At 40.8% G+C, this 20,338-nt stretch overlaps 3 protein-coding genes across 3 annotated transcripts in view; 1 reads left to right on the top strand and 2 right to left on the bottom strand.

Annotated features, from left to right (window-relative positions):
* Positions 1–4,848, top strand: part of LOC134796170 (differentially expressed in FDCP 6 homolog) — a 32,287-nt gene extending 27,439 nt beyond the window's left edge. Inside the window, exons 9-11 of the mRNA XM_063768147.1 lie at positions 66–202; positions 3,269–3,393; positions 4,599–4,848. Coding sequence (XP_063624217.1) covers positions 66–202; positions 3,269–3,393; positions 4,599–4,742 — 406 coding nt within the window. The 3' untranslated portion in view covers positions 4,743–4,848. The remainder of the gene's footprint in view (positions 1–65; positions 203–3,268; positions 3,394–4,598) is intronic.
* Positions 4,849–6,558: 1,710 nt separating this feature from the next.
* The window catches only part of LOC134796514 (dynein regulatory complex protein 10-like), a 38,865-nt gene continuing 25,085 nt past the window's right edge, over positions 6,559–20,338 (bottom strand). Inside the window, exon 7 of the mRNA XM_063768701.1 lies at positions 6,559–6,712. Within this exon, the coding sequence (XP_063624771.1) occupies positions 6,559–6,712 (154 nt within the window). The remainder of the gene's footprint in view (positions 6,713–20,338) is intronic.
* On the bottom strand, positions 14,925–19,458 carry LOC134796465 (uncharacterized). Its single transcript, XM_063768658.1, has 3 exons — positions 17,160–19,458; positions 15,862–16,793; positions 14,925–14,960 (listed from the first exon to the last, which is right to left on the bottom strand). Exons 1-3 carry the CDS (start codon positions 19,456–19,458, stop codon positions 14,925–14,927), a joined length of 3,267 nt encoding a protein of 1,088 aa, XP_063624728.1.

Here is a 20,338-nt window from a genome sequence, read left to right as displayed (position 1 = left end):
GGCAAATTTCATCTGATGTTCTCAATCTATACATATGTAACTGAGATTATAATTCTACTTTTCAGAGTCTTAGCTGAAGAGTGGGAGAGGAGAGAAGAGCTAGAAAGACTCCAAGAAGAGCAGAATAGAATGCTGGAAGAAGAGCGCCTAAAACGCAAGCAATTTGAAATACTGCAGGCAGAAAAGGAAGCGCAATACAGAGGTTAGATATAATGTGCCGCATGAAGCAGTCTATAAAAATGCTTACATACTTTAGCTTGAGACTAACAGTCACACTCCATAATCACTTCATTTTTTTACCTTTAATAGTCGATAGTCATAGTCATATATTTATTAAAAAAAAACAATACAGGTATTGTGTTAAGTTTGAAATACATGTCTTAAAACTAAAATTATTAAACACTTAAATAAAATGTAAAGATAATAATATATCCTAAACCTTAAACATTATCATAAATTTCATCCACTGTGTAAAAGCAACTTCTCAATAAAAATCTTTTCAATTCCCTATGAAACAGCGAGGGAACCGTAATGATTTTTAGTTCAGTAGGCAATCTGTTATAAAGGGTTATGGCTTGATGAGCAAAGGAATGCGCAGCAACCTCGAGTCTAGGACAGAACTTAACTTTCATATTTTTGGTGCGCGTAAGTAAGCGTTCATATTGCTCTTCACAAGACTCGTTCTTAAGAAGCTTTGTGAGCAGCAGCAAGACATACACACTGGGTACCGTGAGAATTCCTAATTCTTTGAAAAAATGTCTACACGAAACCCAAGGAGGTATGCGAAACATAGTACGAACTGCTCTCTTTTGTATTATAAGAGCCCTGTTAATATTATACTGGTAGCTGTTTCCCCAGAGTTTAATGCTATATTTTAGCTTAGATTCTATCAAAGCGTAATAGACTGTCTCGAGCTGATCAATTCCCATGACCTCCCTGAGACACCTTAAGGCACCTTCCTTATGCTGATTCTCCATTGAGTCCTGTCGGTTCTTTTTTCCCACCATGTCATTAGGGATTGCAATCCGGTCCGGCGTATCCGGTAATCCGGCCGGATCCGGAACTTTTTAGGAGCTACCGGATCCGGTTGAAATCACCGGATGCGGACCGGATCCGGGAAAATAGAAAAAAGACCGCACGCAGCACCCACTGCGCGTTTTAGGTGAGATAAAGGCGACGGATAGAAGAAAGAAGTTAAACAGAATGAAGAACGAATGAAAACATCCATATTTAGTAAAATAAGAAGATATTAAATATGATTGAGAACAGAAGAGGATTTCCTCTTCTTTCATGTTGGTGGCACGAATCGGCACGATACGACGATTACTTAAATAATTAGAAGTAAAATTTAAAGGATGGAGATGCCATGGAAGGCATTTGTAACGACCGGTCTGGCCTAGTGAGTAGTGACCATTCAGTGACCCTGCCTATGAAGCCGATGGTCCTGGGTTTGAATACCGGTAAGGGCATTTATTTGTGTGAGGAACACAGATATTTGTTCCTGAGTTATGGGTGTTTTCTACGTATACCGGGTGTGGTTTGTAATATGAGCAAAAAATTTAACAGTATGCTGTACTCCTCATACTGACCAACATTTGATCAGCGACTTTTAAAATAACTTGGGGTTTGATTTTAAATACACTTTAAAGTTTATTCTTAGACGCAATGTATTGCGAATTTTGTTATGTTTAAGGCGTGACAAGCAACGTCAATCACAATGATATGTCGTGGCGATGGCGTCCTTTGAAGATAATATTTATTTTGTATGAAAAATAGGGAGTCTAAATACTTCATAATATTTATAAGTTGTTGAACAAAAGTGTCACCGTTTGAGGAGTGCAATCTATGTTTTAATTATTTACTCATGTTACAGGCCACACCCGGTATAAGCATGTATTTATCAATATACTATACGTATATATACCTATCGTCGCCTAGTAGTACTACCTAGAGCTAGCTAGTACCCATATTACAGGCTTTGCTTGGTTTGGGGCTACGAGTAGGTCGATCTGTATAAAATTGTCCCCAAATATTTATTCATGAATTATTTATTTATTTGTGATTTAGGCTATAAAACTATTTTCACCGATAAAAAATGAAAGCAAGATAATAGTGGAGCGCATTTCATACAATTTGGGTTAAAAGTAAAATATCTTGTTACTAGAATGGATGTCAGCGTTACAAATAATTCCATCAAAGAACAGTTACGAAAACTTGTCCTTTCAAGGAGTTCCATTTCCCATCCCATAATTATTCCATTAACAGGCTTTGGAATCAAATTTATATTTTTATTGTAAACGTATAAATTTGACGACCGGTCTGGCCTAGTGGGTAGTGACCCTGCCTGCGAAGCCGATGGTCCTGTGTTCGAATCCTGGTAAGGGCATTTATTTGTGTGATGAACACAGATATTTGTTCCTGCGTCATGGGTGTTTTCTATGTATATAAGTATGTATTTATCTATATAAGTATGTTTATATCGTCGCCTAGTACTACCCATAGTACAAGCTATGCTTAGTTTGGGGCTAGGTCGATCTGTGTAAGATGTCCCCAATATTTATTTATTATTTATTTATTTATTGAGCAGAATGTGAATGATTAAATATAATAAAATTAATAAATGACTTAGATTTCAAATTTTATTTTTAAATTGAGATTGACTTTGACTATGTGACACTTTTTAATACTTAGTTTTATTTTATTGTTAAAAAGTTATTTCTTATTAACTTCAAAATGTTGTTTTATGAATACATTTGTAAAAATATACCCTTTGTTTCTCATATAACGCATACAACTTGAAAAATATGTCATTTAATTAATTTTAATATCCTTATACCTAACCGGATCCGGTCCGGCCGGATCCGGCCGGATTGAAAATCAATCCGGTTTGCAATCCCTACATGTCATATACAACGCATCTACATCAAAGTAGACGCGCCATCTCCCTTTCGATCAGGCTGCCTTCACTCTTCACTGTGGTGTCTAGTGTCCACTGTATCCCACACAGAGCCATTTTGATTTTCGGCTCGCCTTTCCGGATGCATGAAGCAGACATGCCATCATGCCAAGCCCAGTAGTTCTGCTTTTGTGTGTTTAAGCCTATTATTTATTTTTTTACATTTTTAATACATTCATAGATTCGATAAGTTCCGCTCCGCGAACATAGCTCGCTGGCAAACCTTGAGTTTGGACTGGGCAGGTTAGGATGAGCAGAATGCGCATATCAAGAATGGCTATGGAACTTAAAGATTCATATACCTATTTACAGAAGCAGAAAAACGTCTCAAAGAGCTGGAGGAAGAGAAACGAAGACTCGACCAAGAGCTTAAAGCGGCCCAACAGAAGATATCCAAGACTGACCACACTGCAAAAGCTCTGCATGTACAACTCAGGGTAAGAACTGATTGCAAAGGAGTTTTTACACTATTTACTAGTGATACCAGCTCAGTGGGAACCGTACATTGTAGCAGGCAATCCTATCAACTTCGCTCCATATTTTTAGGGTCCATACCCAAAGGGTAAAAAGGGGACCCTATTACTAAGACTCCACTGTCCGTCTGTCTGTCACCAGGCTGAGTTCAGACACAGAATAACTAATAGTACTACCGTACAGAAAATTCACTAGATATAAAATTATACCTATACTCGCCGCCTGCAACAAAATTGAAACTTAAATAACCGCGTATGAACCGTGAATCTTCTTTGCACGCCACAGTTTTATGACCGAGCTGTGAGTGTCGGCACGGGGTTGTCACTTGACAAGTTTTAGTTTAGTTTAAATATGTAGGAATTACAAACATTGATTCTGTAAACATATTTTTTTTATTCGGAGATAGTATGTCTAATTCTCACGGAAGTAATAGGTATGCCACAGCTGTAGGTATTCCTTTGAAAATATGTCGATCAGTTCATAATATTGTTTCTGGGCAACCAATATTCAATAAATTAAGGATGTTTATTTTAACTATTACTAAGTAAGGACTTAGATTTAGGTTTCGAAGCCATTGTGTATTTTCAATAATGCGCGAGCGCCACGTGACACGACTATCGTGCGAGCCGAGTGGCAGCCCACTGCCATACGCCTGCCCGGGAGGCGCGCCGGCCAAATGTACCTAAACTGCGTAGTGACACTCCCCTGGTTCGGGCACAAAAATTTGCACTCTGATCAATTGCCGCCATATTAAAAGGTACAGTCGACGTCAACAATATGTTTACACTTTTGCACCTTACTCCTTTGTAATAAGGAAAAAAGTGTAAACATATCTTTGACGTCGACCGTATGTTCGTATTCCACAACGAATTGCAGTACCATCTATATGTATAGCTTTGCGGATTTATTCTCAATGCCAATAGAATTTGAGGCCATAAGCCATAAGTCACTCGGGAGGAAACGAAACAGATGTGAGGAAAAATAATACATACAATAGAATAAAATACTAGATGTGAAAGTTGCTCATGGGGCGCCGATCTGCTTCTGACAATTTTTTTTCGTCAAAACTTGATGACAATCTTATTGTAAGCATTTATGTGTCCCTCTGTTTCAAAGTCCATATTCCGTGGAAAGTTTCTGATGATGCTGACGATGGTTTTGGTTACAGGGCTTGAAACCAGCAGTATTAAGAAGTTGTGATAGATCTCGTCGAGCGGTTTCCTTCATGCCAACTACCAAGAGTTCATCCGACACTCTCATCGATGTCAGGGCTATACACTGCAAGGTCTTCGACGATGACGACAATTTATGATCTGATTAAACAGTGCTTAGAGTATTATTATAATATTTGAATTACGAAATATAATTATTATTATGCATTTTACTTCGCGACACCCAAGTTTAGTTTCTCATATTTCGAGAAGGTACCATTTGTATGTGTATGAAAAATATAGGCAACTTTGTAACCTGAGCTTTATAATACCGTAGCAAATCTTTGATTTTTATATAAATAGAGTCAGCCAATTATTTGGTTAAATAAATTCAAATGTTTTTATTTACTTTGCATTTATTATTTTATTAACCATAACATAATACAAGTAATAACCTGTTACCGTATATTACACATGTAAATTACAGTCGAAATATAAATATATAAGTTAATCACTATACTGATCAAAAATTAAAAAGTAGAGTAAATCACGCACAAATTAAACTACCTAACATTCATCCAAAAACTAAGCCTACCTGCCTTCTCACTGTGTATCGTACAATATGATGGTATTTCAGCATACCACAAAGCCATAAACCAAGGTTGTACTTACCAAAGCTTCTAATTATTCAAACACAATACGTTGATAATCTAAACCAAAAATAAACATTCTTATTTTTTCGCTTGCCCTTCTGCTGGAGTTCCTAGCCCTTCTGCAGGAGCATCTTTCCCTTCTTTCGCTTCTAGCTTGGCTGTTTTGGCTGCTGCCTTTGCTTCAGCTTTCTCTTGTTTCGCCTGTTTTTTCGCAAGTGCAGCTGCCTTCTTAGCTTCACGTTCTGCTCTTAATTCAGCTGCTTCTTTCTCTGCCTCCATTTTTTTCTTTAACTTCAACAACTGGAATTCGAAACGTGTAGACGTTAAAATTATACGCTTAATCATTTTCATCAATCTATATTGTATTTGTTTAAAGTCCTCCGAGTTTTAAAATTTCATTTAAAATGTCCCTTGTTCCTGTACATATATTTTCAAGTTTCATAAAATATATACGAAGCCAACCAAGCAACGAAGTTACCAAACAGGATCTTCCTGATAATGTCCTGCATTTCTGACAGACAGACAGAAATTCTTAAACTACGTAAAAAAGAAAATATTACCTTTTTCTTCTCTGCTCGGTTCCTCAGAGTATCCCGCCACGCGGTCTGTATGACCCTCGCGGCGTGCTCGATGATAAACTTGTTCAACTTCTCGGTCATCTCCTGGTGGTATTCGGCTTCTTTCTCCGCCATAAGTGGATCGAACTCTTTGTTTTGCTCTTCTAATTTAATCTGTGGAGACAATTGCATTGTTCGCTGCAAAGGGTCTATCGGGAATCGGGATCATCGTAAGTCGAAATTTTGCTGCCTCACTATCGTTGTTGCATATTCGAGTGTTAGAGAGACAGATAACATTTCAATTTTCGACGTTCCTAATATAAACTGATTACGGATTTATTCACGGATTTATTTAATGTTAGTATGTCTCACAGTTTAAATTCGATTACGGATTTATTGTTTGAATTGCCCATGTTGGTGCTTTTCAGACTTTCTTATTTCCAAATTCATGATACCATGTCAGTAAATTAAGGAGCTGACCCATTCCTTTGAATAAATAAAAGTATCATTCCATTTGCTGCCTGCGACTGTAGGCAGCGACCGAAATTCCTCCATAGGTACTACAAATTTAAAATCGTATTGGTAAAAGTAAAAGGCTCAATTTGGAATTACAGAAAAAGTGCATGAAGCACGGCGATACTTTGGACGCATACTTCAGGTTGAACCGTGTGCATTTTATTAAAATTGTTCGATTTTAAATGCTAAATTTTATAGTATTTTAGTCAGAAATGTCAATTCTACCCCTCATGGCCCTACCTTACTGAAACCTAAGAAAAAACACCGTATATTACCTTCAGGACTTCGATCTTCTCACGCTCTTCTTCATGCACCTTGATCAACTCATCCAGCTCTTCTTGCTTAACAATCATCTCCACATCGTATTTCTGCAGCCAAGACTGCAGCTGCACTTCGCATTTCCTTCTGAAATTGTTAAAGCAGAAATAGTAAGCACTTTTTAAGAGGCCCACTGATTACCGGTTCGTCGAACGATACCAGCCTGTCAGTTAAACGCAAAAGGTGACAGTTCCCAACAACTGACAGGCTGATATCGTCCGGCGAACTGGTAATCCAGTGGACCCCTTTACCGGTAGAGGAATTCGCTTTATCTTTTCTTTGCACTATTAAACTTTCTGCTTTCTTAGAGAGTTAAGAAACCAGGAATTTGTGGGTGAAATGTTTCCGTAGGTACCTACATATTCATCATCATCATCTCAGCCATAACACGTCCACTGCGGAACATAGGCTACATATTATCTTACATAAATAAAGCCCAAGAAGATATCTAAATAGATATCTTAAGTTAGCTTAAGTTACTTATAAGGATTGCCATGCCCTAACGGGGCTCATGTTTGAAACTTTTATTTCATAAGACAACAACAATGTACAACATGAATGCAAATAAACTACTTGAATACTTGAATTAATTCTACTGAAGGCATTTAAAGCACTACTGTTTTTTCTGTAGCTAAAATCAGAGAGCACCGTAAACCATAATCACAACTTCTTTAGGTCTTCCGTTTAAGCAACAGCAGCAAAAATACTCCAATAAATTATAAAAACAATGATAAGAAGTCAGATATCTATATTCCTCCTCACACCAACAATAGTCATACATAGTCATAGTTTTAGGTTCGGTTAGGTTAAGATTAGATTCTTTGGTGCTGCTACAACCCATTTTTAGGGTTCCGTACCCAAAGGGTAAAACGGGACCCTATTACTAAGACTTCGCTGTCCGTCCGTCCGTCCGTCCGTCCGTCCGTCCGTCCGTCCGTCCGTCCGTCCGTCCGTCCGTCCGTCCGTCCGTCCGTCCGTCCGTCCGTCTGTCACCAGGCTGTATCTCACGAACCGTGATAGCTAGACAGTTGAAATTTTCACAGATGATGTATTTCTGTTGCCGCTATAACAACAAATACTAAAAACAGAATAAAATAAAGATTTAAATGGGGCTCCCATACAACAAACGTGATTTTTGACCAAAGTTAAGCAACGTCGGGAGTGGTCAGTACTTGGATGGGTGACCGTTTTTTTTTTGCTTTTTTTTGTTTTTTTTTTTTTGCATTATGGTACGGAACCCTTCGTGCGCGAGTCCGACTCGCACTTGCCCGGTTTTTTATTGGAACTTCGTGATATTAAAAAAGAAGTGAAGTATTTCAGGTATTTCAGAATTTCGAGTAAGTCAGAAATAGTGACATTATGTAATTATTATACCTTTCGCGTCGAATGATGCCAATGATGGTCTCTATGACAGCTTCTTCAAGTATATTTCGGTTGGCCTTAGGGTCGGTTGCACCAAACTGTTCGTATAGTTAAAGAGTTCGCTAAATTTTTATGTATGGAAAGTTTCATAGTAAGGCGCCGGGGCGCGCCGGCTGGTGCAACTGGCTCTTAATTTAAAAAGTTATTTAAGAAATATATGTATTATTAATAAATTACACACAGTTTACACAACTAATACAAAAAAGAGATACAACATGACGACATAAGTAGGTACATGACACTGATATATGTCACGTAGTACCCAAAATGTTTGTAGACATTTTTTGATAGTCTAAGGGCCAGTTGCACCAACCACATTTGACAGACTGATCAACGTCAGCCGGCGCGCCCCGGCGCTTTACTATGAAACTTTCCATACATAAAAATTTAGCGAACTCTTTAACGATACGAACAGTTTGGTGCAACCGACCCTAACACATTAATTTATCCCGGCTACAAATATAATGACCACCAAAAAATACTTTGTACCCTAAATAAAAAAATCATGCTTACCAAAAAAAATTACTGAACACCAAAAAAATAAGGCCTAAAATTACAAAAGTACCACCGTTTTAATTACGACTGCACTTCAAATACAAATATATTGAATGATCACCAAAAATCAATCATGAATGAAGACCAAATTAATGCGATATTTTCACCTAAATAAACCACTATGATTACCAAAAAATGTATACATATTACTAAATAAAGTAAAATGATGCCAAAATTACTAGCCCCTCCCGCTCAACCCCCCGTAGCCCGCACCGCATACCTACCTAACCCAACCTACTCTTTTAGTAGCATACTGAAATGCTACTAGAATAGTGGGTTAGGTTAGGTTTGACTGCGACTCTTACAGAAAAGAAATGCTACTAGAAAAGTGGGTTAGGTTAGGTTTGAACTGCGACCCTTACAGAAAAGAAATACTACTAGAAAAGTTTAGGTTAGGTTTGAACTGCGACCCTTACAGAAAAGAAATGCTACTAGAAAAGTGGGTTAGGTCAGGTTTAAACTGCGACCCTTACAGAAACGAAATGCTACTAGAAAAGAGGGTTAGGTTAGGTTTGAACTGCGACCCATACAGAAACGAAATGCTACTAGAAAAGTGGGTTAGGTTAGGTTTGAACTGCAACCCATACAGAAACGAAATGCTACTAGAAAAGTGAGTTAGGTTAGGTTTGAACTGCGACCCTTACAGAAACGAAATGCTACTAGAGAAAAGTGGGTTAGGTTAGGTTTGAACTGCGACCCATACAGAAAATAAATGCTACTAGAAAAGTGGGTTAGGTTAGGTTTGAACTGCGACCCTTACAGAAACGAAATGCTACTAGAAAAGTGGGTTAGGTTAGGTTTGAACTGCAACCCATACAGAAACGAAATGCTACTAGAAAAGTGGGTTAGGTTAGGTTAGAAAAAGATGACGAAGTGGATTAATTAATTAAATAGGATAACGATATATTAAATATTTGCACATTTTTAATTACAATGAGGTTACAATTTTGGTGGTCATTTACTATTTTTGGGTTAACAATGATTATTTTGGAGTCATTTGCTTTAATAGGATAGCAAGATTTAAAAATTTGGTTAGAATTTTACATTAAAATGGAGTTCTAATTTTATTTTCTTTATTCAGTGTTGGCCGAAAGTTAATGCGAATTGAAAATGTTGGCCATTAACCATTATAAATTGAACCTTACACCGTAACGGACGATTACAGTTTACAATTCAATTTATAATGGTTAATGGCCAGCATTTTCAATTTGAATTAACTTTCGGCCCACACTGTCTTTATTCATTTCTCATCTTAAGTTAGGCTATTTATAATATGAATATAAAAGTTAATTTTATTATTATTATTATTCTCTTTATTTATTTTTCATCTCAAGTTAGGTTATTTATAATATGAATATAAAAGTAAAATATAAAAACACTTACAAAACGATAAAAAATACATATAAACACATTATAAAAAACCTAACCTAGGGTGCCGCCAGCAGCGGGGCAAGGCCCAAGCTACCGGTGGTCAGGGCCGCAGAGAGAGGAACCGGCGGACTATCCGCGCCGTGTCCAAGATCACCGCCTTCTGCATCTGACCCTTGATCCAACCACCTAGCGAGAGTCTCTCAAGATGTTGGTCGAGACTCTTCGCTATTAGACCGTTCACTAAAACGACTATCGGGACAATGATCGTCAAATCAACATCCCACATGGCGGTTATCTCGTGAGCCAAGTCTAGGTACTTACTGGACTTGTCCTTCTCGGCCTTCACGAGATTCTCATCATGGGGGATGGTGATGTCAACGAGCACAGCCCGACGTTGCGATCGATCTATTATCACTATGTCAGGCTTATTGGCTACAATAGTCCTGTCAGTGATGATAGATCGATCCCAATAGAGCGTGGCACGACCATTCTCGAGAACAGGCGCAGGTAAGTACTTGTACTACGGTACTTCGCGGTCCACAAGGCCATATAGAAGAGCAAGTTGCTGGTGAATAATCCTGGCTACGAGATTATGTCTGTGCAAATACTCGCCGTTAGCAAGATGAGAACACCCGGAAATGATATGCCTGAGTGACTCTCCGGGACGGCGGCATGCCCGACAAATGTCGACCGTACCGTCCTTCAGGATATATTTCCGATAGTTGTTCGTCATCATCACTTCGTCCGCAATTGCACAGGCAAAACCCTCGGTTTCTCCGAAGAGGTCCCCGAATCGTAACCAGTTCACCGACGCGAGCAGGTCCACATCGGGTCCCGTGAGGGCCTTGTAGAACCGCCCGTGTAGCACCTTACTCTCCCATGTCGCCTTGCGATCCGCAGTACTTAGTACCACAGGTTTGCGCCAGTTCTCGTTTGCCAAGGAGAGCGGCGTGAGGTTCCTGTCTACTGCCACTACATCACGATGCATTCCACACTCGTTGTTAAGGAAATAATTCCTGAGATTGTACACCTCGCGGTTATGGAGATCCTTGGCGTTTAGGAAGCCTCGGCCTCCACACTTCCGTGGGATGTACAATCTCATAACTGACGAGCGTGGGTGTAGCATGCGATGTGCGGTGAGCAGTGACCGGACCCTCCGATCCAGGGCGTCGAGCTCGGTCTGAGTCCACCTTAGTATGCCAAAGGAGTATGTGAGTAGGGGCATTACCCAGGCGTTGAAGGCGCGCACTTTATTGCCTCCTGACAAAAGACTGTTAAGGACTTTTGTGAGCCGACTGAAAAAGCGCTCCTTCACAGACCGTCTAATACCCTCGTCCTCAATACCCAACGACTGTGACATACCAAGGTATTTATAGGTTTCTGATTCAGAGATAGATCTGAAAGACATTGTCTCAGAGAGTTGTAAATTTGTTGAATTTACAACCCTCCCCCGCTGTACATACATAACCGCACATTTATCGACACCAAACTCCATGTTGATGGCACTACTGAAAACTTCGGTGATTTTCAGTAGTTCCAACAAGTCTTGGCTATTTGGTGCAAATAATTTGAGATCATCCATGTACAGAAGGTGAGAGATGACTTCACCCTCTCTCCGAAGCCGGCAACCTAGTCCCAAATCCTTCAGCAGGGTGCTGAGGGGATTCAAAGCTAGGCAGAACCACAGGGGACTCAGACTGTCGCCCTGAAAGATTCCTCGCTCAATCCTTATAAAATCCTGCGGGCCAGGGTGGTCATCCCCGCCTCCTGGTTGACGAAGGACTGTGGTCCACTGCCCCATACACACGCTTAGGAAGGCTCTCAAAGCTGCATCAACTTTGTACAGCTCTAAGACCCTCCCCAGCCATGAATGAGGCACCGAATCATAGGCCTTCTTGTAGTCAATCCAAGCGGCTGAGAGGGCCCCCTTGGTCCGCCGGATTTGTTGGCAGATGGTCATGTCTATGAGGAGGAGCTCTTTAGTACCACGGGACCCAACCCTACATCCATTTTGAGCAGAGGCCAAAATATTGTTTGCGACAATGTGCGCGTTGATTTTTGCTCTCAAAATGGATGTAAGGAGCTTGTAGAGTGTAGGCAAGCATGTGATGGGTCTGTAGTTCTTAGCTTCCGTGGTACTACCGGACTTATAGAGCAGGAAGGTGACACCAGTTGTTAAGGAAGGTGGGAGAGAACCAAGCTCGAGGGCTTGTTGAAATTGTGCTGCCAAGCAGGAGTGCGAGCATCGGAACCATTTTAGCCAGAAGTTGTGCAATCCATCCGGCCCAGGACTTTTCCAGTTCTGGGCCGTGCGGATGGCACAACTGACGTCATCGGGGCTGATGGTGACTGCCCCCATAGGTTCGATGGACTCGCACTCACGCTCGACAACACTCATCCAACTCCCCTCGGTGTGTCCGACAGGCACCGACCAGGCTCCAATTTCACCACGGTGACAGGTGCGACAATTGTAAAACATCACTGTTGCTGACGTCACAGGCATCCATGGGCTACGGTTACCGCTTAGCATCTGGCGGGCCGTATTCCTGTTTGCCACCATCATTGTTTTATTTAAAAAAACTTTATTATATCGGAAATAAACAGATATTTCTCTTGCTAAGTTTATGACAATTGTCACAAGAAACACTACAATTCTCACGAAATTCCGACATATACCTCATTACCTGTCAAGAATTACCTACAATTCTTCTAAATCTTGACAATTGTCAGAAACTTCGCAAAAGAAATATCTGTTTTTTTTCGATATAATAAAGTTTTTTTTTTAAATACAATGATGGTGGCAAACAGGAATACGGCCCGCCCGATGGTAAGTGGTAACCGTAGCCCATGGATGCCTGTGACGTCAGCAACAGTGATTTTACAATTGTCGCACCTGTCACCGTGGTGAAATTGGGGCCAGATGCTACGCCAGAAGTCAGTCATGGCAGTAGCATCCGGCGGCTGCGTGTCGGGCGTACGAAGGTTGGTTTCCTCCCACTTTCGGTACACCTTCCTTTGGTCACTTTGAAAAAGGCGATTCTGCTGGAATCGATCCACACGCTCTCTGTAGCGGCGAATACGGTTTGCCCATGCATAGACTTTCTGCTTTAGAAAGTCGATGCGCTCTGTGACATTGGCCATGTAGTCGCGGGGCCTGATATCCATCCCCGCGAACGCCTGGTTCACAAAGCGCATTACTCGGGGACGATTGTTGCCCCCCCTGAAGCAGATCCGTTTTGCGATGAGAGTCCTAAACGAGCTGATACGTCGCTCGATCCGCGCTTGCCATGCAGGGACACCTCCGACGGTCCTAGGTGCACGTTCAGCGTCCGGGAACTTGACGCGAGCAACACGGCACGCCGCGATGGCTCCGCAGTACATGATCGAGTGCGTATCATCTAAATCTTTACTAGTCCGTAAATGTGGCTCTAGTAAAGCGTTTAGGGCTCCCATTAGCGCTAGATTGCGTCTATTCATAGGCAGACGTGGTAATCGGGGCCTAGAGTTGGTTGTGGCGCGATACTGCGTAATCGCCTCTTCCAAAGTCCTCCTCAGTTGCTCATTAGCAGTTGTACTCACATTCTGACTCGCGAAGTCCCCCTCGTCGGTACAGAAATCAGCCCGTGGCGCCCCCGGTGCCAGGTCGGGTGCGGGCACCGGATCCGGCGACGTGGCGGGCAGATCTCGCACCGAGGTGGAGTCCGCGCGAGCAGAGAGAGCCTCCTGGCGAAGCCGATCAAGTGTCGCGTCATCCAAGCGCTTTAGCCGCTGAATGACGCGCACCTGATCCGATAATCGCTGCTCCGACACGGTGATGGTTGGTTCAAGAGCCTGAAAAAGAGGCAGTATTCTCGAACGGTAGGCGGATAGCTGTTGTTAAGGATCTTCTCTAAATTGAAATACCAATCTTCTGTTAAGTAATTTATATTTTGCACGGTTAACAAACACATATTACAACATCTTATAAATGGACGCCACCAATGTATCCAATCAATCGTAGACAATAGACCTCTTCTTACTTTTTTTTCAATGAGTACAGTAGTGTTGCCAACTCAACACAGTTTTCATAACATCCTCCCACAGGCAAGAAAAATGGGAAAATTAAAACAACATAATAATCGACATACTATAGTGTAACAACTACAAATACTCTCTAATAATCGACATATACTTATCTCAACAGACAATAGAGCATTAACCTTAGCTCGCAACGATTGGCACATAACACTTAACATTAAATGGCAAACAATAAACAGTTTTAAGTGAAATTAATTTAAATACCTTTGAGGTATTTTTATAACGCGGCCTCTTCGCGTTTCGACAGGAATAGGATTAGGGCTGTCATCAGAACTGGGTTCTGTTGCGTCCCTACTAACACCCGGCTCAGTAATAAGATCTAACTTACCTGTGTCTACCTCTTTTAGGGAGTCAGCTGATAGCTCGAGGGGGTAGAGTTTTTGACAAGCTCTTACCTTAGCTCCTGTACCTGTCCTTACCTTAGCAACCCGAGTGAATCCGTCATTCCCAACATAGACTTTCTCTATTACTCCAATCGGCCAATGAAGTCTGATGCTCATGTCCGTCTCGATCAGCACGACATCCCCTACTTGAGGCTCCTTGACGTCATTCCTGTAATTCTTACTTGACAGTAGCGACAAATACTCAGTCTTAAAACGTTGTCTGAAATCCTGCCTTAGCTTCTGTAAGTACTGGTACCTTTGACCGAGATTCTCTGCATCAATTTTATCGAGGTCAGGAGTTTCATTGTTACTTAAGCCTTGAAGAAACATTTGAGGAGTTAGCGGTCTCAATGAGTCATCTTCTGTCTCTATGTATGTTATTGGCCGGCTGTTGATGGTAGATTCACAGTCACATATTATTGTAGATAATTCTATCCAATTTACTGATGCTTTACCCAAGATTCTTCGCAGCATTTCTTTTACTACCCGAATTATCCGTTCCCACCATCCTCCCCACCATGGAGAACCTGGTGGTATAAATTTCCACTGAATGCTTTGTGAGGCAGTACTACTTTCTACTTTAGCCCAGTCTATATTCTGTAGTAAATTTGCTGTTCCTTGAAAATTGGTCCCATTATCTGTCCAAATCACACTGACTCTTCCTCTCCTTGCTAGAAATCTCCTGAGTGCCATAATGAAACTAGCCGTAGAAAGTGATTCTACCAATTCAAGGTGTATACCTCGGTATGTGGCACATGTAAATAGCACAATCCAGCATTTTTGCTTGTCTATGAGATACAGAGGTCCTGCTAGATCGATTCCGGTTACTTGAAAAGCTGCTGTAGCTTCTGTTCGATCCGTAGGTAGTGGGGCTTCAGGTACTCTATAACTTTTACATTTGTATCTTTTGCATATAATGCACTGTGCTACAATTTTCTTAGACAGACGTCTTATATTTAATATCCAGTAGGTATTTCTTAAATCTGTCATCATTGTTAAAGTACCTGCATGGTTCAGCTTCAGGTGTCTGTATAAAACTAATCTTTGTACTATTTCATTCTTTCCAGATAATAGTATTGGACAAATGAAGTCTTTACTCTCGTTACTGAAATCTAATCTTGTCTTCACTTTTATTATGCCGTTTTCGTCTACTTCTGTACGTAACTTTCTTGGTATGTTAGCTTTGTCTTCAAAACTTTCTTTCTGTACCAACCTTATCAAGACTAGTTCAGCATACCTATATTCATCATTTCCTATATCTTCTTTTCTTGACGAAAATCGGCGTCTCAATGTAGGATTCATTCTTAATAGCCATGCAACAAGTCTGACTATTTTATTGTACTTTGAAAAATACATCAATCTTTTACTAAAAGGTAGTGTGTTTGTGTCGACATTTATTGCTGCTCTCTTTATCTCTTCGGTACATACAGCTTTCTCGTCAATAGGGATGTCATTGATGTTTGATTTTGGCCACTTATCTTTTTCTAGTTTAAGCCACTGTGGGCCTTCCCACCAGCGACTTTCGAGCAGCGTTCTTGCATCACAGCCGCGAGATGGCAGGTCAGCAGGGTTGGCGTTTCCAGGTAAGTGGTACCAATCTTCCTTTTTTGTGTTCTTGCAGATCTCTGTGACCCGATTACTAACAAAAGGTTTCCAAGATTTCTGTCTTTTCAGCCATGCCCAGGCTACAGCCGAATCAGTCCAACAAAAAACTTCATAGTTTTTACATAGAGTCAATAGACCAGAGTTAACAACTTCTGTGAACAGTCTTGAAGCAATTAGACAACCCATCAGTTCAGCTTTTGGTAGACTCATCTTTCTTTTGGTTGGTGTTACTCGACTCTTGGCTAGCACTAGTTGGACATTGACTTGATCACCTTGCTGCGTACGTAGAAAAATGCATCCTGCATATGCATCTTTGCTAGCATCACACATCACATGGACACTAGTTTCGCATTCTTCAATTGGTGCACTAGTCAGTCGTCTGGGAAATCGACATTGGTTTATATAGTGCAGTGTGTCTAACCACTCTTTGAACTCTTTTTCTAATTCTTCTGGAATTGGTTCATCCCATCCTGTATTATTCAGCCATGCTTTCTGTGTTATAAGTTTAGGTATCAAGGTGACCGGAGAGACCAATCCAAGCGGGTCAAATACTTGCTGGGTTATAGATAGCAGCTCTCTCTTAGTTATTCTGTTTTTGATTCCGTGTTTCAGGTTTACACTGCACTCTAAGTCATCCTGTACAGTGTTCCATATCATACCTAAAACCGGTACGGTAATCGTGTCATCTATTCTTTTTGGAGCTGTTACCCATCCTCGAAGGTCGAATTTTCCCATGTTCATTAGTTCTTTTGACTCTGCAATAAATTTGTTCATCTGGTCTTCGGTTTCCACACTTGTCACACAATTATCTACATAGAATGACTCTTTTAGTTTCTGTGCGGTCTCTTTGTAGTTCTCAGGGCATTTCTCTAAATGGTAGTTAATTATGGCCGCTAAAATAAAAGGGCTACATGTCAGACCAAAAACTACTCGTTGATGCCGATATGTTACTACATCTTTACACAGTTCTGTATTTTTCCACCAAAGGAACTTTAAGTAATCTCTGTCTTCTTCTTTTATTGATATGTTTAAGAAGGCTTTTTTGATATCCGATGTGATTCCGTAGGCACTCTTCCGGAATAAGATCAATAACTTCGGGATGAACTCAATTAAATTTATACCTTTGTCCATGCAGTCGTTCAATGACCATCCATTCTGATCTTTCATTGATGCATCATAAACTGGTCTCACTTTAGTGGTGTTGCTCGACATCTTGATAACAGGTCGGTGGGCTAGATAGTGGCCTTTCCCTTTATCATCATCTTTGACTTCTTCGATAATTCCTTCTTTTTCCCATTCTTGGAAAACGTCATCATAAGCCTGTAGATTTCCTGTTTTCTCAAGCTTCTTTGATGTTATTTGAAGTCTCTTGAATGCTTGGTCATAGTTCGGTTTTAAGTCTGGAGTGTCTTCTTTCCACAGCAGGTTCACTTCATATCTGCCTGACTCAGCCTCTGAAATATTATCATTAAAACTTTTTAATATTTCCTCCTGTTCTCGCTTTTCTTGTGGGTCTTTAATTCCTAAGAGCTCTATGCTCCACAAGTCTGTAATATTATTTGTTTGTGAGAAACATGTTTGTAGTACTGTACAGTTATAAGCACTTAATGTAGGACCTTGTAGCGTCCATCCCAGCTTTGTTTTCATGGCAAACAAATTGTTTTCAAGATATATTATTGTGCCTGATATTACTGCACCCATGTAATCTGATCCTATCAATATGCCAATGTCAACTATGTCATTTTCAATGTCTGATAATTGTACATTCAAATTGTGAAGTTTCTGCATAACTTTCTTATCATCCATTTTAGGCAGAACACCACAAAGAGCAGTGTTTTTAGCAAGAGCTTTTATGGTTATATCAGAGGAATTGTCTAATGAACTCACCTTAAATTCGTATTTGTTGTAGACCTCAGGTTTTGTTTGTATTGCCCCAAACAATGTGTGTCCAATCTGCTCTCGACCTATTACCTTTAGGTTCAGTTCTTCAGCCAGGCTAGTCTTGATATATGTCCGCTGCGAACCACCATCCATAAGAATCCTCACCTTCTTTTTCTTGCCTCCGTATTCAACCACTGCAACCACTGTCTGTAACAGAGTGTTTGTTATATCCTGACACAAAGTGACATTTTCGTTTGGTTTTTTCGATACTTCAATTTCTTTGTTCTTTTCGCTATGCAAATCTGGACATAAAACAACTAAATGCCTTCTTTTACATGCTATACATTTTAAAAATGCTCTACATTGTTTTGCCATATGACCCCGCTTTAGACATATATAACACCCACCTTTCTTTTTAATTAACTCTTTTTTCTCATCCAAGGTCAAATCTACCCCCTTACTACACTCATTCACTGTATGATTCTCCTTATCACAAAAATAACAACATTCCTTACCTCTCTCCATTGTTACCTTTGTTGTAAGGCATGTCGCTGTCGGTTGAATATCTGATCCGGACACTGTCTTGGGAGACTTGCTAGAAATAAAATCTGATCTAGCAAGCCTAATCCTCTCTTCTGCTTGTACTTCATTCTCAAGGAACTTCAACAACTGTGCCAATCGTTCTGAGCCCTGATGTAATTGTATACTTTGTGACTGCGCCCTACTGTATGCTAACAGAACTTGTTCGGGCATAGCCGATTCAATTAAAGGAAAAAGCATTGCATCATACCTATCTTTAGTTACTTTCAACGTTTCCAGAGCATGCAGGTATGTACTAATTCTATCATATAAGGTCCTTAAGTCTAATACGAGTTCACCACGGACTTGTGCGAGCACCATATTTAACAGTTCTCGGATGTACACCTCCACTAACATTTCTTCTCGTCCATACCGGTTCTTCAGCTGTTCAAGAGCCTTCGGGTAATTGCCTGCAGAAGGTGGGAAGCTCTCCACTAAGGCACGGGCATTCGAGTCATCCTTCAAGCTCTGAAGTAAGTACTGGAACTTGTCCTCTTCTGTGATGTTGCGGTCCTCATGTATCTTCTTATATTGGCCCCAAAACTGAATCCATCTTTTGGGGTCATCGTCGAATTTCTTAATTTCTATTTTTGGAAGTTTGAAGTTTTTCTTGTTTTCTGGGACGGCCATCATCGTCATCGTATGATTAGTCTCTTTGACGTCCGGCTTCAAAATGTGATACTTATGTTTGAAGTACACGTATTTCGTAAGAAATTCTTCTGCCTCATCCACTTCCTTAGTGAACTCCTCTTCATCGAAATCTGTCTTCGCCGACTGCAAACTTTGTATGATTTCGTCGAGCACCCGCAAGCGATTGAATTTTTCCGATAAGTATAAGAAGTCCACTTCCACCGCGCTGACATCCTGTTCTACTATTTTTTGTTCTAGCGCGGTTGCTGTTCTATTGAACAATCTGCGTATTTGTTTCCTTTCGCGGTCTGCTTTGAGATATTCCGCCATCTTGATACACTGTAGTGTGCACCCCTTGTTGAAATAATGCGCTTTTTTCCCACGGTCGCCACTTGTTAAGGATCTTCTCTAAATTGAAATACCAATCTTCTGTTAAGTAATTTATATTTTGCACGGTTAACAAACACATATTACAACATCTTATAAATGGACGCCACCAATGTATCCAATCAATCGTAGACAATAGACCTCTTCTTACTTTTTTTTCAATGAGTACAGTAGTGTTGCCAACTCAACACAGTTTTCATAACACTGTGTTCCCCCCTCTATAGCCCCATAATAGGCGCGCATGACATTCTCGTTCATGTCTCGAGTCCATCGCATGCGTCGCACTATACCACCGGTAGCGGGAGCCGTGGGCGGGGCAGGATGTCCCGCAGGCCCCAAGCGTGCCGGCAGCGGTGGCCGTCCTCGTCGCGCAGGTGGTCGTGGCGGCGGCGGCGGCGGCCCGGTCTCGTCACTGGACCCGTCTGTGTCAGGCGCCGTTGCGAACTCGTCGCCTGACGACGATGTGGACGAGGAGGTGGACGAGGCGGGCGGGGGTGGTGGGCGTGCGCTTGTTGTTACCGCTTTAGCTCGACTCCTTGTAATCATCTCTAATTTCGTAGTTTTGCCAGTGGTGTACTCGTATGACAAATGTCAACACGGTAGTAATGCGACTGCGACCCATGGTCGCGGTGTTTATAGTCAAATATACCAATTGTCCGCATTATTTACTAATAACTCGGTTGACACAGAGCAAATTATCAGTATTTTAGGGCAAAAACCACATGTAAAAATATAATTTACGAAGAGAAATGTAAAAGGACGTCTGTCAGTGTCAGCGTTTTTTTTATTTAATTATTATTATTATTCTCTTTATTTATTTTTC

The sequence above is a fragment of the Cydia splendana genome, chromosome 13, assembly GCF_910591565.1.
Source record: "Cydia splendana chromosome 13, ilCydSple1.2, whole genome shotgun sequence".
In the NCBI taxonomy this organism is placed as follows: domain Eukaryota; kingdom Metazoa; phylum Arthropoda; class Insecta; order Lepidoptera; family Tortricidae; genus Cydia; species Cydia splendana.
Note: the sequence above shows the minus strand (reverse complement) of the source record. Positions and strands in the feature narration are given on the sequence as shown.

What these genes read in the sequence shown, in the direction of transcription:
- LOC134796465 (XM_063768658.1), bottom strand. Translation starts at nt 19,458, where the DNA reads ATGGCGGAATATCTCAAAGCAGACCGCGAAAGGAAACAAATACGCAGA. An exon ending in GAACGACTGCATGGACAAAG is followed by an intron (nt 16,794 to 17,159) that starts GTATAAATTTAA and finishes AATTTATTGCAG; the next exon opens with AGTCAAAAGAACTAATGAAC. An exon ending in TCCCTATTGACGAGAAAGCT is followed by an intron (nt 14,961 to 15,861) that starts GTATGTACCGAA and finishes TTATACCACCAG; the next exon opens with GTTCTCCATGGTGGGGAGGA.